Source organism: Artemia sp. Qi Xiang Cuo, chromosome 4 (assembly GCF_049724085.1).
Source record: "Artemia sp. Qi Xiang Cuo chromosome 4, ASM4972408v1, whole genome shotgun sequence".
NCBI lineage: Eukaryota > Metazoa > Arthropoda > Branchiopoda > Anostraca > Artemiidae > Artemia > Artemia sp. Qi Xiang Cuo.
The window spans coordinates 7,430,369-7,447,979 of NC_142797.1; the positions used below are offsets into that span (position 1 = coordinate 7,430,369).

At 35.8% G+C, this 17,611-nt stretch overlaps 1 protein-coding gene across 5 annotated transcripts in view; it reads right to left on the reverse strand.

The window, feature by feature from the left end:
- The window catches only part of LOC148952733 (uncharacterized), a 71,181-nt gene extending 60,529 nt beyond the window's left edge, over window positions 1-10,652 (reverse strand). For all 5 annotated transcript variants that reach the window (XM_089087390.1, XM_089087387.1, XM_089087388.1 and 2 more), the window contains exon 1: window positions 10,538-10,652. In XM_089087390.1, coding sequence (XP_088943516.1) covers window positions 10,538-10,547 — 10 coding nt within the window. In that variant the 5' untranslated portion in view covers window positions 10,548-10,652. The remainder of the gene's footprint in view (window positions 1-10,537) is intronic.
- Between the last annotated feature and the right edge of the window lie 6,959 nt (window positions 10,653-17,611).

Sequence of the window (17,611 nt, forward strand, 5' to 3'; positions counted from 1 at the left end):
TGATAGAGTGATGTAATGGGAATCAGTGAGGCTTCAACAGTTGTCTATAATCCAACTAACGTCCAGGTCAACTTTAGGAGGTATTCAATTAAATTAAACAATAGGCTGCTATTTGTGTCAGGATTAAATATTATTGAAAAGGTTTCTCCAACATACAAATACCAAGCCAAACTGTTGATTCTTACAGAAAAAAGCCTTAAAGATATAAAATATTATTTTTTCAATGCAAATGACTATGTCAATAAAAAACAAACAGAAATCAATTTGAAAAACTTTTTCCACAAAATATGTTTTTAAAGAAATGTAAAGAGCTCTTTAAAACCAAAAATGAGCAAGAAATAAATTCAAATGATCTCCTAAGCATAAAACTACCACAAATCTCTATCAACAAATACATAAAACCCAAAACAAACAGAAATCATAGGCAGCACAAAAGCAATGCCAAGTAAAGAATGATGTTGGCAAAATGTATTATTTATTTTTGGTTTGTTTGTTTCTTTTAGACCAGAGCACTTTGTATCAAAGGAGTTGTCATAGAAACTTCGAAAAGGCTCATTCTATTGGGAATTGGAAGGGCTTGTGCCCTTTTTAATAGCCAAAAGTGATTGGAAGGCAACTAACACCCTTTCCATGCTCACCATTTCCCCAAACACATCCGATCAAAATTTTGAGATAGCCATTTTGTTCAACATAGTTTCAAGATCTGGAAATTATTTCTTTGAGGTGGACACTCCTCCCACAGCCCTCAGGGCAAGGGTTGTGAGTTATGCCCTGGGGGCATATAATATTTTTATAGAAAGTGTTGTCGTAGAAACTTCAAAAAGGGCTTATTTGATTGGAAATTCAAATGGCTAGTGCCCTTTTAATAGTCAAATGTGACTGGAGAGTAACTAACCCCCCTCTCATGACTGCCATTTCCCCAAACACATCCAATAAATACATTCTAAGACCATGCTGGCTATACATGACAAATGAAACTCAGAGAGGAAAGAAAATAACAAAATGAAAAATAAAATAAAAAAAGGTGAAAAAACGAGGATTTTGTCAACCAGTGGTGAACCATGAAGAACAGGAAATAAGCAAATATTTCGACAAGGACCTCCATCGAGTCGTCCTCAGTGCTAAACAAAACAGAAAGAAAGAAAAGAAACAAACGAAAATCAAACCTTTCAAAGTTTACATTACAATGACAGAACAAAAACTAAATAAGAACCAGGTTGGAATCAATGAAAAAGAAATCTACCAAGATAATTGAGCAATATTCCTTTGTTTTACTATAGCTTTAGCTAGTCTACAAATTTGTTCATCATTTGATGTGCAAATAGGTTCTCTCAAGTTATACTGGGCAGAAATATTGATTGAGTACTTCGAAATTACACAGTCATAAATTGGGCTTAATGAAATATCTCCAGTATCTCCATTTATTGCTAAATTTGGGTTTATGTATTTATTTTTTATCTCAATTACCTCTTTAGAAGTTTGTTGTTGGCCATTTACAGTAGATATTAAGGTTGCCTTGTCAAAAAGAAACAGATGGGCCAGATTTTCGAAAATATTCAGGGCCAATGTTGAATCAAAGTTGTCATTATTATTTTTAAATCTCAGGGACTTATCTATTGAAATTTTATGTTCATGCAAACATTCACCTAGGGTAAAGGTACTGATGATTCGACAGTTTTTGTAAAAAAACCAGTTTTTCTACTCTAGAAGTCTTAATTTAAAGACTTTCAGTACGAAAAGGGTGTCAGTATGTAATAAAAACATCTAGGAATCTAGCTGTTTGATTAGAAGTTTGAACTTTTTTCTGGAAAGGGTTCTAAACTCCATTTTCCGAAATTAAATCTTTTTCACCTGCAAATTCGACATAAAAAAAAAGTTACCTGTTTTCGACACAAGTCGGAACCCAATTCGACACCTGTATTGGGTGTCGAACCGATGATTCGACAGTTTTTGTAAAAAACCAGTTTTTCTACTCTAGCAGTCTTAATTTAAAGACTTTCGGTTTGAAAAGGGTTTCAGTATGTAGGAAAAAGATCTAGGAATCTAACTGTTTGATGAGAAGTTTGAAGTTTTATCTGAAAAGGGTACAAAACTCCGATTTTCCGATATTAGAGCATTTTCACTTACAAATTCGACAAAACAAAAAAGTTACCTGTTTTCGACGCAAGTCGGAACCCAATTTGACACCGGTATTGGGTGTCGAACCGATGATTCGACAGTTTTTGTAAAAAAAAACAGTTTTTCTACTCTAGAAGTCTTAATTTAAAGACTTTCGGTATGAAAAGCGTTTCAGTATGTAGGGAAAACATCTAGGAATCTAGCTGTTTGATGAGAAGTTTGAACTTTTGTCTGGAAAGGGTACAAAACTCCAATTTTCCGAAATTAGAGCATTTTCACCTACAAATTCGACACAACAAAAAAGTTACCTGTTTTTGACACAAGTCGGAACCCAATTCGACACCCATCTAAATACTTGGGGAATGCTTGTGGGTGGAACCTGGTGTATTTGACACGTATATTCTTGTTTCTTTGTTTTTCTTCAACTTCATTTAATGTATAAAAGTATAAAAGACTATGCAAAAAGTATAAGTAATAAAACTAACAAAATCGTTTCTAGTACGTAGTATTTGGTATAAAAAAATCGGTACAACAAATTTAAATACACATTATTAAATACAAATAGTTTTTAGTAAAACAAATTTAGTATAGCAAAATTGTTTCACTAGCATTTCGGAAGGGATAGGGTCTAGGAAAACGGGAGTGGATTTCAAGAAATTTAAGAAGTTTATTTGATTTAGTGGATTTTATTTTCTTATGCAGATTCTTAGTTTCGTCCAAAACATAGGTCTACACGTCATTTCGTATAAGATTTTGTATTCGATAAAATTTGTATTTTTTATTCGGATGAAGGATAAATAAGGGTATAATCTAAAAAATATGCCGGTGGGGGGGGGGGGGGGGCAAAACGAGGTCTGGGGGGGGGGTCAACTGCACCCCCCCCCCTCCCCTGCCCCATAGCAATTTACGCCCCTGCATGGTATGAGGCCAAGCGGCAGTTTCTCAGATGATGGAAAAATCCGGTTTCTGTAAGTAAAACTTCAAAGTTTAAAAAAAAAACCTTTTGTTTAAATGTTATTTTATCTGAAATAGGCTATTATTATGAATAATAATCATCAAAATCTCTCGTTGCAGAGAAAGCACCGTAAATTCGACAGCTATGGTTTTGTCAGTAGATCCTGGAATTTTAACACCTATTATTTCTCACCTGTTTTAAATTTTCAGTAAAGTTTTGACAAAGTCACCTATATTTCGACAGGGCCTGTTGCTGTCTGTCTAAAATTTCTACAAGGCTACTATAAGATAATCACCAAACAAATAAATCCCTTGATAGAAACCGATATTTACGCTTGAATGCGGCTGAAGGAACATTTTTAGTCCGCCTGGTATTCCACTACATCAAACAAGAATTTTCGACACTTGGAACCTAGTTTCAACAATGCAATTTCCGTCGCCGTTTTCATATAATTTTGTCAAGAAAAAGCTAATGTTGCTACACTTCAGAGAAGATAAGATGTATCTCAACACATTAGCGCTTATCCCAACTTTTTGTTGCAATAAATAACCAAGTAATGACAGTTTGAACATTACATACCTGAAAAATTGTCGGGAGCTCCTTGTGTGTTGAAAACAGGAAACTGACTGAATTGAACGTTCTTTTCTTATCTGGGTGTGTTGGATATAGCGTCCACGTTTTGCACTGACAAAATATAATAACGGCTCCAAGAGATGGCACTCTAAGTCAGAGCTAAGCAGAGCTATCCCGTTTTGAAGGAAAATTTTGACAGTGGTTCCGAAACTGCACTGTCGAATCATCGGTGCCTTTACCCTAGTTGTTGACAGGTCCTACCAATGTAAAATTTCCCAGTGTAAAATTGTGGCCTCAAACTTTGCCCTCAGGGCAAAGTTTGTAAGTTATGCCCTGGGGACATATAAGGCTTTTATAGAAAGTGTTGTTGTAGAAACTTCAAACTGGGCTCATTTGATTGGAAATTGATGCCCCTTTTTAATAGTCAAAAGTAATTAGAGGACAACTAACCCTCTTCTCACACCCACCATTTCTCCAAACACATCTAATCAAAATTCTGAGATGGCCATTCTGTTCAATGTAGTTGAAAGTTCTGGAAATTATGTCTTTGAGGATGACAAACCCTCCACACCTCTAACGGTAATGGTTAAAAGTTATGCCCTGGGGGCAAATAAGGTTTTTACAGATAGCATTGTTGTAAAAACTTCAAAAAGGGCTTATTCAATTGGAAATTGAAAGACCTAGTGCCCTTTTTAAAAGTCAAAATATAGTTGCAAGTTCTAGAAATTAGGTCTTTAAGGATGACATCCCTCCCCCCACAAACGTCAGGGTAAGAGTTGTAAGTTATGCCCTGAGGGCATGTAAGGTTTTTATAGAAAGCATTGTTGTAGGAAAGGGCTCACTCAATTGGAAATCGAAAAGACTAGTGCCCTTTTTAATAGTCGAAAGTGATTGGAGGGCAACTAACCCCCCTCTCATGCCCACCATTTCCCCAAACACATCCAATCAAAACTTTGAGATAGCCATTTTTCAATGCAGTTGAAAGTTCTGGGAATTAGGTCTTTGAGGATGACAACCTCCCACAGCCCTCAGGGTAAGGGTTGTAAGTTATGCCCTGGGGGCATATAAGGTTTTTTATAGAAAGCGTTGTTGTAGAAACTTCAAAAAGAGCTCATTCGATTGGAAATTGAAAGGACTAGTGCCCTTTCAATTTCAAAGTGATTGAAGGGCTTTGAAGTGATTTCAAGTTAAAAGTGACTGAAGGTCAACTAACCCCCTCTCATGCCCACCATTGCCCCAAATACATCCAATCCAAATTTTTAGATAGCCATTTTATTCAATGTAGTTTCAAATTTCTGAAATTAGGTCTTTGAGGATGACAACCCCCCACAGCCCTCAGGGTAAGAGTTGTAAGTTATGCCCTGGGGGCATGTAAGGTTTTTATAGAAAGTATTGTCATAGAAACTTAAAAAAGGGCTTGTTGCAATTGGAAATTGAAATGGCTAGTACCCTTTTCAATAGTTGAAAGTGATGGAAGGGCAACTAACCTCCCTCTCATGCCCACAATTTCCTAAATTGGTGGTGCGGATTGATCAGACTGCTGCTAAGGGCTTTTGTGATTCTGTTCCCTCTATTATGAGCAACTGTGACGTCAAAGTAAATGAAACAAAATATATAGGTATTGTGAAAGGTTTATCAAATGCCTTTGACATGAGCATGCTTAATGGCTGTGGCAATATTAAGGATGCAAAACGAATTGGCAATTCTTTTGCTGCTAAAGTGTTTTTTGAAAATGCAATTGCTCTTGCTAATGCACTGAAGCTTGGCGTGAAAGTTGGTTATGAGATTTTCCGTGTTCATGAGTTCCAGCGTCCACCGAGGTGCTGCTATAATTGCCAATCGCCTAATCACCTGAAATCCTCTTGTAATAACCCTAAACATTGCTCCCGCTGTGCAGAAGAGCATGAATCATCGTGCGATTCCCCATGCCACGCTACCCCTAAATGTGATAATTGTCATGGCAATCATGTTTCATTTTCTCTAAAATGCCGAATCCTTTGTAATGCTGTAGCTAAACGTGCTAGTCAGCTAAGAAAATGACTATTAAAATCGAATTTTCTATATGCTCATTCAACGTTAACGGAACGAAGGATAAGGATGATTCTTTGAACCAGAAATTATCTAATTTCGACATTTTGTTTCTACAAGAACATGTTTTGCCTTTGGTGAGTTTGAACTCCCTTCGCAGGAGTAAAGAACACTTGGTTTTCACTAGAAGTGCCCGAAAAACTTCTGGGAGACCTTCAGGCGGGCTGGTCTGCGTATTAAAACATAAACTACTCCCGCTATCCCCTGTGTGTTATCGTGAATGTGATTATTTCATCGCAATCCGTCTTGCTAACCTAGTTCTTATTAATCTATACCTCCCTTGCGACCAAAGATCATTTTCCTCTCTAACAAAGTATACTAAAACATGTGCATCACTAAAGACCCTTCTTATTAGTGTTGAGAGTAATGGATTGGATTGGATCCTTTTGGGCGATATGAACTGTGATATAAACTCTACCTCAACACGGACTGATTTATTTTTTGATTTGCTACCTAATGACTATTGGGTTTTGGATAAAGATGCATCCCATTCATACATATATAATAGCGGTTAATTGTCTGATATTGGTCATTGTGTTGTTTCTGCCGGTGCTTCTATTAGCAATGTTCAAATTAATTAGCATGAACGGGGTTATTACCATCTGCCCCTTCCAGACACTGTCACCATCAATATTACTTGGGCTGAACCGACATTATGTACTAATTACCAAAAGTGGATAATCAAAAGAGACTGGAATAAAGCGAACTGGCCACTATATCTATCTACCCTTGCTCTTTTTCTGTCTACAATTAAAGTTCTATTTAATTTACTCTGTACCAGTGTTATATCCCCACACGCTCGAGTTCAGCTGAATATATATTACAGCCAGATTGTTTCCTGTCTGAAAAAAGCTCAAGAAGTGGCTGTCCCACTTTGTCGTTTTAAGCTTAAGACTAGAGGCTCAATATGGAAATCTGACCCTGATTTAAAAATTGTGAAAAATCGTGCAAAATTGTGACTTAGAATTTGCGTAGCATGTGGCCGCCCTTTAAGGGGTCACCTTTTTGACATTAAACAGAAAACGAAGTTGGAGTTTAAATGTTATCTTCGTAAAGTAAGGTACAATGGTGTGGAATTTTCGAAGACCTCTAGTCAGAGGAAACAAGTGATTAATGTTGCGAAACTTGATTCACCTCCTAATGCCGATCGGATCCCTAATGCCTCTTGGATTAATCATTATAATAAGATTTTTAATGTTATGAATTATGCGGTTCACTCTCAATTTGTTAACCTCTGTTCTGATGTATTACCTGCGAAAATTTACCAAGGCCATATACCTCCCGTTTCTGCTGACCGTGTGATTAGTTGTGTTAAGAATTTAAAATCTAAATCATGTGATATTGATTGTATTAGTGTTTTTAACCTTCATATTGATTCGAAAGAATTGATTTATCATTTGCAGCTATTATTTCAAATTTGTCTATGTACATCTTTGGTGCCTGATTCTTTTTTGTGCGGGAGTGTCACTTCGATTCTTAAACTTGGGAAAGATCCAACTAATTGCACATCATATAGACACATTATGGTAGCCTGTTTGCTGAACAAAGTTTTTGAATATGTCCTGCTTCCTGAAATTCTTCCAAATGTTGATTATGTGTCCAATCAATTTGGGTTTAAACCAAATATTGGATGCCAACCTGTGCATCGAACTCTTACTTCTTTTTTAATTCAAGCACAAAAAGATGGATCGGAAATTCAGTTATGTGCGTTAGATATTTCAAAAGCTTTTGATTCGGTTTGTCACAGCCAACTATGGTATTCTCTTACCCAGCTAGGAGTGAATTCATCTGTTATATCTGTCCTTCGTTTTTGGTATGCAAATTCATATGTTCGACTTCGGTCAGGAGAGATCTTTTTTGGTAATATTCCAATTCGGTCTAGACTTAGGCAGGGAGGGGTTCTGTCACCATACCTCTTTAATGCTTGTTTATACCCTGTGCTTTCTCGTATTTTTCCATCGTGTTTTACGGGTCTAACTAATTTATCTTATATTGCTTATGCAGATGATTTATTACTTATTAGCCATTCAAAATTCACCCTAGCTAAGTCTACCCAGTTTGTTTCTAAACTTTTGGAAAAAATTGGCCTCGTGCTTAATGCTGAAAAATATGAATATTTAGTTTTCAATGCTAAAAACCCAAGTAGTAATTTGAGTTGTAGTTCTTTTTCAGTTAAGCTGGCTCCTGCGTTGCGTTGGCTCGGGATTAGTATCTGCTCTTCTATTTCAGCTATCCGTGCTAGTGCACTTGCAGATATTAAGAATAAGCTTAAAGCAGGTTATGCTAAAATTGTTCCAAATCGTGACCGACATTCTCGTAAGGCATTGGCTAAACTATATTCTACGTATTGTGACCATTCCATTCTTTTTCTATCAGGTTTGCGCCCATTTTTTAATAATAATGATATGCAGGATATTAGAGTTTTGTATTTCCGTTATTGTAAATATCTTTTGTATTTGCCTCGTTGGTATAGAAACCATATGATTATTCGAATGTTTAATGCAACTGATATATTGACGTCATATAACAAGTTGGACTCCAAGTTAAAAGATGAGGCCTGCAAGTGGTTGGGTCCTTTTCATCCTCTTGTGCGATTGTTTTGATTTGTATTTTTTATATAGATATTATTTTGCATGTTTTGTTTTTGTATGTCTTTACTTTTTATTTTCTTTTGTTACTCCACTTTTTTATAATTGTTAGTGGGTCAAAAATAAATTATTATTATTATTAAAACACATTCAATAAAAATTTTGAGATAGCCATTTTGTTCAACATAGTTAAAAGGTCTGGAAATTATATCTTGGATGATGAAAAGCCCCCCCACAGCCTCAATTTCTCCAAATATATCCATCCATTAATTTGAGACGAGAATTTTATTCAACGTAATTGTAAGGTTTAGAAATCATACCTCTGATAGTAAAAACCTCCTCCCCATACACCGCAGGACAAGGGTCGTTAGTTACGCCCTTCGGGTATTGATGTTTTTCGTAGAAAGAGGTGTCGGGGAAACTTCAAAAAGTGGTCATTCGATTGGAAATTAAGAGGACTAGTGCCTTTTTTATTAGTAAAAAGTGATCAGAAGGTAAATGCTCCCCCATGCTTTAATTTCCCCAAACACTTCAAATCAAAATTTTGAGATAGCCATTTTGTTCAATGTATTTGAAAGGTCTGGAAATTATGTCTTTGAGAATAACAAATACCCCCTCCCCCCCAGCCCTTAGGGTAAGGGTTGTAACTTATGCCCTGGGTGCATATAAGGTTTTTATAGAAAGCATGGTCCCTATGCTTTCTAAAAGCTAGAATATAATTTGTGCTTTACTGAAAAGAATATTTTAAATGTTTTCACTTTTATAACTTTAAGAAATCAAAAATTAATTAAGATTTTAAGGAATAAATATCAGCATATGTATATTAAAATGACAATGTACAATATTTTTGGTAAATTCATTTGAATTTTTTTCAATAAAGTATAAATTATACTCTTGCTTTTAGAAAGCACAGGGGTTTAGAACCCTACTGATATAAATTTCTGCTTGTTTTCTGTTTGACTCTGTTATTTATTTTAATTTCTGTTTGTTTTGGGTTTCATTTATTTACTGATACTGATTTCTAGTAGTTGTATTCTTGGTAGATTATTTGATTCTATTTTGTTCATTTTTGGCTTAATGCAGTTCTTTACTTTTTTTTTGAAAAACTTATTTTAAGGAAAAAGTCTTTTTAAATTAATTAGTCTACAATAAATAACCAAGTTAAACTCAAAATGAGCAGAAATTAACATGAGTAGGGCTGACAACCCACATGCCTTCTCAAGAACAGTAATTTACTGAAAACAAAATACATCTTAAATGGTTTCATTTTTTTTTACTTTAAAAAATAAAAACATATTAAAACTTTAAAGAATAAATAGCAGTACATGTAAATTAAACTGACAATCCATGGTCATTTGTGTGATGCATGGGGAAATGCATGAAGAATATTTAATTTGGGTTATGTATTTGCATAGGCTATTGGGGGGGGGGGGTAAAGTAAAGTGGCGTTGTAGTCAAAATATATTAGCTAGATGTTTCAAATATTAGCTATAATCATTCTTCATATTATGAAATAAGAATTGTTTTCTTGACATGTTTCCTTCTAAATAGCCCCTGATCTAGACCTTTACCTAATCATTTTGTACTCATATAGGCCTAGTGCTTCTGATGGTTTGAGAATAACCTGCTCATTATAAAAGAAATGATACATAACAAGATGAAAGACAACAGTGAAACATATTATTTAGGGCTATATGTTCAATCAAAAGGGAAGAGAGATAGTGCATCGCCTGAGTAGCAAATGGACCATTATGTTTGGAAAAAACATATTTTGGGAAACAGAAGGTAAATCTCTATATTAACAGACTATTCAGATAGCCAAGAAACAAATGTACCCCAAGAATCAGAATTTCATCCTGAATCCAAATATGACACAAATTTATGACAAGGTATGCCTGCCTAGAGTCTCAGGCAGGTTGACCAAGAATTTAAAATTGACATAGAATAATTCTAGTTTAACTATTTCTAGAGGGAGAAGGAGTGGAGGTAGGTACTTAAAATTACCTTCCAAGGACCTACTTTAATCTGTAAACCCATTTCTGGAAGTTTCATTTTCCTAGCCCAACCTCTTTCCAAAATAATGAAAAGTAGCTAAACTAGAATTTTACCTACATATTTAACAAACAAAATGGTAAACCTACTCTGTTGTTATTAGACTAGCCTAACCTATAAAGTTTCCTTCAGAACAACCATTAATCTAAGATTTTATCTTTACCTTTATGCATTTGGCCTAGAAGATATATGGGACATTAGTTCAGCAAATAAACCAGTGATATGTTCAATGATTTAACCTAAATAGCCTCAAAGAAGCTAAACTATCGTTATTTAAAATTACGTCCTGTGTTCCGGCAACTTCAAATAAAAGCTGTAGGCCTAATGTAACCTTAAGATAAATCGCAAAATGAACGAAAAATCATGAAATCTTCGAATTGTTTGATGTATTCAGGAAAATGGTAGAAAGGTTATAGTTTTTTATCACTTAGGCCCTTAGAAAACTCTTGTAGTGATTTCATAAGGGAATTGGGATGAAAGTATTCTACATAGAGATCAAACAAACACGTAGTTGTTGATGAGGGTGATGCCTTTACGGGCGAATAATATTGGGCCTCTTTTTGGCTGCTAAGATCTTACTTCTCTGATCTTAATTCATTCTGGTAATATTTTGTTGTTTTCCCATTCAAAGTATTAAGATCCTAGGGCTCACTGATCTTAGTCAAAAGTGTTTAAATTTTTATTTTCTCTCCAATAGGACATTGAACAAAGGACGTTAATGATATCAAACAGTTCTTGATAACGAACTGTAAGTAAGAGCGACGTGAAAAAGAGTCAAACTTTAGCTTAAAGAGCGCGGTGTTGAGGAGGGGACAGCCCCTTTCATATACGGAATAATTTCTGTTCGTTTTAACTTTTAATGTCGCTCATTACTTTCATTAAAAAAAACTTGTTTTTTTTATGTAATCATAGCGCAATAGCGCTGCCTAAGTAAAGAATGATCTTGCCACGATGTATAATTTTTTTTTTCTCCATACCCGGGCACTTCGTATCGAAGGAGTTGTCGTAGAAAATTCGAAAAGGGCTCATTCGATTGGAAATTGAAGTGGCTAGTGCCCTTTTTAATAATCAAAAGTGATTGGAGAGCAGCTAGCCCCCCCCCCCCCCTCGCCCATCATTCCCCCAAACACATTCAATCAAAATTTTGAGATAGCCATTTTGTTCAGCGTAGTCGATTTCCAGATAGAAAATTATATTTTTGACGAGAACACTCCCCCACAACCCTCGGGACAAGGGTTTTAAATTAGGCCCTGAGGACATATTAGAACGATGTTGGCACGATGTACTATTTATTTTTTTTCCTTTAGAGCAGGGCACTTCGTATCGAAGAAGTTGTCGTAAAAAATTCAAAAAGGGCTCATTCAATTGGAAATTGGAGTTTCTTGTGCCCTTTTTAATAGTCGAAAGTGATTGTAAGGCAACTAACACCCCTTCCACGCTTACACTTTCCCAAAATACATCCAATCCAAATAATAAGATAGCAATTTTGTTCAGTGTGGCTGATTTCCACATAGAAATAATTTTTTTGAGGAGGACACTCCCCCAGAGTCCTCAGGGCAAGAGTTGTAAGTAATACACTGGGGGCATATAAGGTTTTTATAGAAGGCGTTGTTGTAGAAACTTCAAAAAGGCTCATTCGATTGGAAATTTAAAGGGCTGGTGCCCATTTAATAGTCGAAAGTGATTGCAGGGCAATGAACCTCCCTCTCACGTCCACTTTTTCCCCACACACATCCAATCAAAATTTTGAGATTTCCATTTTATTCAACGTAGTTTCAAGTTCTGTAAATTAGGTCTTTGAGGATGACAACCCCCTCAAAGCCCTCAGGGCAAGGGTAGTAAGTTATGCTCTAGGGGCATATAAAGTTTTTATAGAACGCGTCGTCTTAGAAACTTCAAAAAGGGCTCATTCGATTAGAAATTGAAATGGCTAGTGCCGTTTTTAATAGTCGAAAGTAATTCGAAGGCAACTAACACCCCTTCCACACCCACTATTTCCATAAACACATCTAATAAAAATTTTGAGATAGCCATTTTGTTCCACGCAGTTTAAAGTTCAGGAAATTATATCTTTGAGCAGGACACTCCCCCACATTCTTCAGGGCAAGGGTTATAAGTTATGCCCTGGGGGCATATAAGTTTTTATTGAAATCTTTGTCGTAGAAATTTGGAAAAGGGCTCATTCGATTGGAAATTCAAAGTTCTAGTGCCCTTTAGATAGTAGAAAGTGATTTGAGGGCAACTAGCCCCCCTCTCTCGCCCACTTTTCCCCCAAACACATCAAATCAAAATTTTTAGATAGCTTTTTTGTTCAGCGTTGTTGATTTCAAGATAGAAATTATGTTTTTGAGGAGGACACTCCCCCACAGCCCTTAGGGCAAGGGTTGTAAGTTTTGCTCTGGGGGCATGTAAAGTTTTTATAGAACGCATTGTCATAGAAACTTCAAAAAGGACTCATTCGATTTGAAATTGAAAGGGCTAGTGCCCTTTTTAATAGTCGAAAGTGATTCGAGAGTAACTAACCCCCTCTCACGCCCACGATCTCTCCAAACACATACAATCAAAATTTTTAATTATTTATTTTGTTCAATGTCGTCGAAAGTTCCGGAAATTATGTCTTTTAGGATGATAACTCCCTCAGAGCCCTCAGTGCAAGGGTTGTAAGTTATTCCCTGGGGGCATACAAGGTTTATATAGAAAGTTGTTATAGAAATTTCAAAAAGGGCTCCTTTGATTGGAAATTGAAATTGCCCTTTTTAATAGTTTAAATTAAGTGGAAAGTAATTAACCCCTCTCTCACGCCCACCATTTCCCTAAACACATTCATTCACAGTTTAGAGATAGCTATTTCATTCAATGTTGCTGAAAGTTCTGAATATTATGTATTTAAGGAGAGAAAACCGGCCAAGGCAAAAGTTGAAAGTTATGCTCTGGGGCATAAAGGTTTTTATAGACAGTGCTGTCGTTAATATTTCAAAAAGGTTTCATTCAAATAAAACTTTAGAGACCTAGTGCCCTTTTTAATAGTTGAAAGTGATTGGAGGGTAAATAACCCTCCCTCTCACGCCCACCATTTCCCCAAACACATCCAATCAAAATTTCCAGATAACCATTTTGTTCAACCTTTCAGAAAGTTCTGGAAATTAGGTCTTTGGGGATGACCCCCCCTCCAGCTCTCAGGGCAAGGGTTGTATATTATGCCCTGGGGGCATATAAGGTTTTTATTGAAAGTTTTGTCGTAGAAACTTCAAAAGGGGTCATTTGATTGAAAATTGAAAGGGCTTGTGCCTTTTTTAATAGTTAAAAGTGATTGGAGAGCGACTAACGCCCTCTCACACCCACTATTTTCCCAGAAACATCCAGGCAAAATTTTGAGATAACCATTTTGTTTAACGTAGTTTAAAGTTCTGGAAATTAGGTCTTAGAGGATGACAACTACCCTCACAGCCCTTAGGGCAAGGGTTGTAATTTATGCCCTGGGGGCATATAAGGAGCGTATAAGAAGTGTTGTCGTAGAAACACAAAATAGGCTCATTCGATTGGAAATTGAAAGGCCTTGTGCCCTTTTTAACAGTCGAAAGTTATTGGAAGGCGTGACATTTTTATAATAAAGATCGATGTGTGTATAATATATTATTTTTTGTTGTTGTTTAGACCAGGGTACTTTGTATCGGAGGAGTTGTCGTAGAAACTTCGAAAAGAGCTAATTTGATTGAAAATAGAAAGGGCTGATGCCCTTTTTAACAGTCGAAAGTGACTAGAGGGAAACTAATGCCCCTCTCACGCCGACCCTCCCATTTACATTTAAGTTTAAAAACTGAATGTTGCCTTAAGGTTAAATTAAAATGTATTGTTTTAATACTAATACCCAATAAGGCATCTCAGCAGTATCCCAAGAACGACTTATAGCAGCAAGTTCTAATTGTCGGGGCTGCATTTGCTCTTAAAATTTATTCAAATCAAAATAGCGTAAGTATATGCAAGCTATCAAAGAAAGTAAACAGATTTTTTTGCGAATGGTATCAAGTTTTCCATTTCAGGGCAACTAGAGGTGGTATAAAAATAAATTACACCGTAATATTTGTGCCCAGATTTCTGGAAGGGTGTATGATGTTAAATAACGCTGAAAAAGTTTATCCAGCTTACAAATAGCAGGCCAAACTAAAAACTCTGAAAAAAAAAAAGGATTTAAAGCATCATTTCCTTTTACCCTAAAGACACTACGTCAATACAAAATGAACAGAAATTAATTTAAAGAACTTTTTCACAAAATAAGTTTTTCAAAGAAAAGCAAAGAACTCCATTAGACACAAAATGAGCAAAAATAAACTCAAATAATCTACCAAGCGTGAAACTACCACAAATCAGCATCGATAAATAAATGGAACCCAAAACAAACAGATATTATAATAAATAACCGAGTCAAATTCAAACCGAGCAGAAATTAAAATAAGTTGGGCTCAAAACCCTTGTCGTCCCAAGGACAGAACATAATTTGCACTTCACTGAAAAAATAAAAAAATATAAATGAATGTGCATTGTCAGTTCAATATACATATACTGATATTTAGTAATCAAAATGTTAATATTATTTGATGTTTTAAAGTTATAAAAGTAAAAACATTTATATTTTTTTCAGTAAAGTGCAAAGTTTGTTCTGGCCTTGGGAAGGCATAAGGGTTTCGAGCCCAACTCATGTTAATTTCTGCTCGTTTTGAGTTTGAATCGGTTATTTATTGTAATTTCTGTTCGTTTTGGGTTACATTTATTTATTGATAATGATTTGTGGTAGTTTCACGCTTGGTACATTATTTTATTTTATTTTTGCTCATTTTTTGTTTAATGGAGTTCAAAGTTTTTAATTAATTCTGATCAAGGTCCACAGATCACTGATTTGAGCAGTATTATAAAAGGATTTTTTCGGGGGGGGGGGGGTCACCAAAAAACTTCAAAAACAACACCAAAAGTTTGTTTATATTAATTTTTGTTACGTTTTTACGATTCGGAAAAAATTTCGGGGGGGGGGGACATTTTGCAAACTGACAATTCCTGTTAGCATACTGATTCCAAAAAAAAGTTTTTGTGGATTGCATCCTTTAGGACTCTAGGACAGTAACTGCAATGATTCTGAAGACATTGCAAAGTTCATCAGTATAAAGGGATTTCCAGCCATCCAATCAGATGGGTCAATTTTCCCTAAGGCTATAGCGCAATAAAGGAGCTGCTGTGAACTGCATTACCAAAGTCTTTTACATATATTAACTCTTAGAAACACTACAGACAGGGGCGTTTTCCCCATCATTGACACTTCTGGTTGTATGGTCCAAAACGAAATCACTTAGATCCGATAGTTCTAGTGAGCGTGGATCGACCAGAGATGGATGGTATTATATGGTGCTTCATCTAATTTCTTCTGATCTGGCTGAATATTCTCGTCATGTGGATCAACAGAAGTAGGGTACATGATTACGAAAACAACATTAGTAGGCGTTGGAGGAAAGAGTCACTTGAATAAAAACGATAGTGCATTGTACTTTTTACGACAATGCAGTTGTTTGCTTGCAATGTGTCTCCTCAAACTAGGATACAAACACTAGTGTCATCCCGAGTCGACAATTTCCATTCGGAGTCCTTTTTCCATTTAAAATTTTGTACTATTCTCGCAAACTTAAAGAATCAATAATAAGGGTGAAAAATCAATAATCTTTTCCAAAATAAAACTAGGCGAAACAGAATCGCAAGAAAGGGCCGAAAAATAGCAATCAATCATTTGGTAGTGGCAAACGTGATTATATCCCTAGTTTTATGTTTCGATTCATTTCAAATTGCCTTTAACAGTGACTGGTGCTTCAAATTAATAGGCCTCTCGCACTTCTACATTAGAACTTACATTACGGAACCTAATGTGTAAGTATGTAAAATTGTCTATAATTGGTCATCTAAAAATAGTCGATTAGCTATAAAAATATTTACATTGTCAAGGATCTTAAGTATAGGCCTACTTAACCAATGTGAAACGAATATTGTAGTAGTTTCAGATTGTCATTCATTATCTAAAGCTACGTAGTGTAAGAATATAATATGGTCTATGATTGGTCAGCTAAAAACAACGGACCAATCAGAGACAAGTTTGTGTTCTTACAAATCTTAAGTAAACCGCTGTTATAGACCTGCTTAGCCAATACGAAGGCATGGTTGCAGCGGTTTTACATTTGCTATATAGATCTATAGCACTGATTCACACAAGACCTGTTGGAGTCTTCTTTGGTTATTCTTGGTTGAAAAATCAAATGTTATTCAATATTCTTGCCTTATGCAGCTTATGCAAAGGAATGGCAAAGCGGAATCATTATTATGGTTCACTCAAACAAATTTTTTTTTTCATCCAAAAATAGATGGAACTACGACCTAAAAAGTAAGGAAATAAACCACTGTTAAACATATATAGAGAATGTTTATTTTTTGAGGCAGGGGGAGGGGGTGGTAGGGATGTGTCACTAAGAGAAAAATAACAAATAAGATTTTAAATTGGAAGAGTAATGTCCTACGACTCCTATTAAGAATCCGATATCGTTCCAGACGTGCTCAAGAATTTTTTTTGACACTTATCTAAAATCCTTTTGGTTTTGTAACCATACGAATTGAAAACGTTGTGTGGTTCTAATTCAAATATGTATGCCGTGCCTACTTTTCTGCTTGACGGATCGTCAAGACGGATGGGCGTGTGCTTGAGGTCTATGGGCCCGATTTCGGCCTTCAATAATAGTTAAAATTCTTACGTAATTCCTTTTGAAATAATATACTTGCCTACATTTCTGCAAAATTGGTGGGGGCGGGACGGATGTTCGATAGCCTCAACCTATGCCTTCAACCACACTTATACAAAATCCGTGCATTATTTTGTTTTAAAAAAAGGCCGAGTACCTAACTTTCTGCTGATAAGTTGGTAATATGGCAGGTGAGCGGACGGTCTGGTTCTCGAAATCATGTAGACTGAATATCCTTGTATGATTTCAGTTCAAATAAGATACAAATTGCATACTTTTGCACGAAAAGGTTTGTTTTCGGAGGGGTGGAAAGGCTTCAAGCATATTTTGGTTCTCAATTCATATCAATCAGAAATGCTTGCGTGACCGTGGTTCAAACAAGATCCACCATACCTACCTTTCAAACAGTTCGTGGTAACGAACTGTAAGTAAGGAACGACCCAGCTCAATACCAACCGAAACTCTAAAAA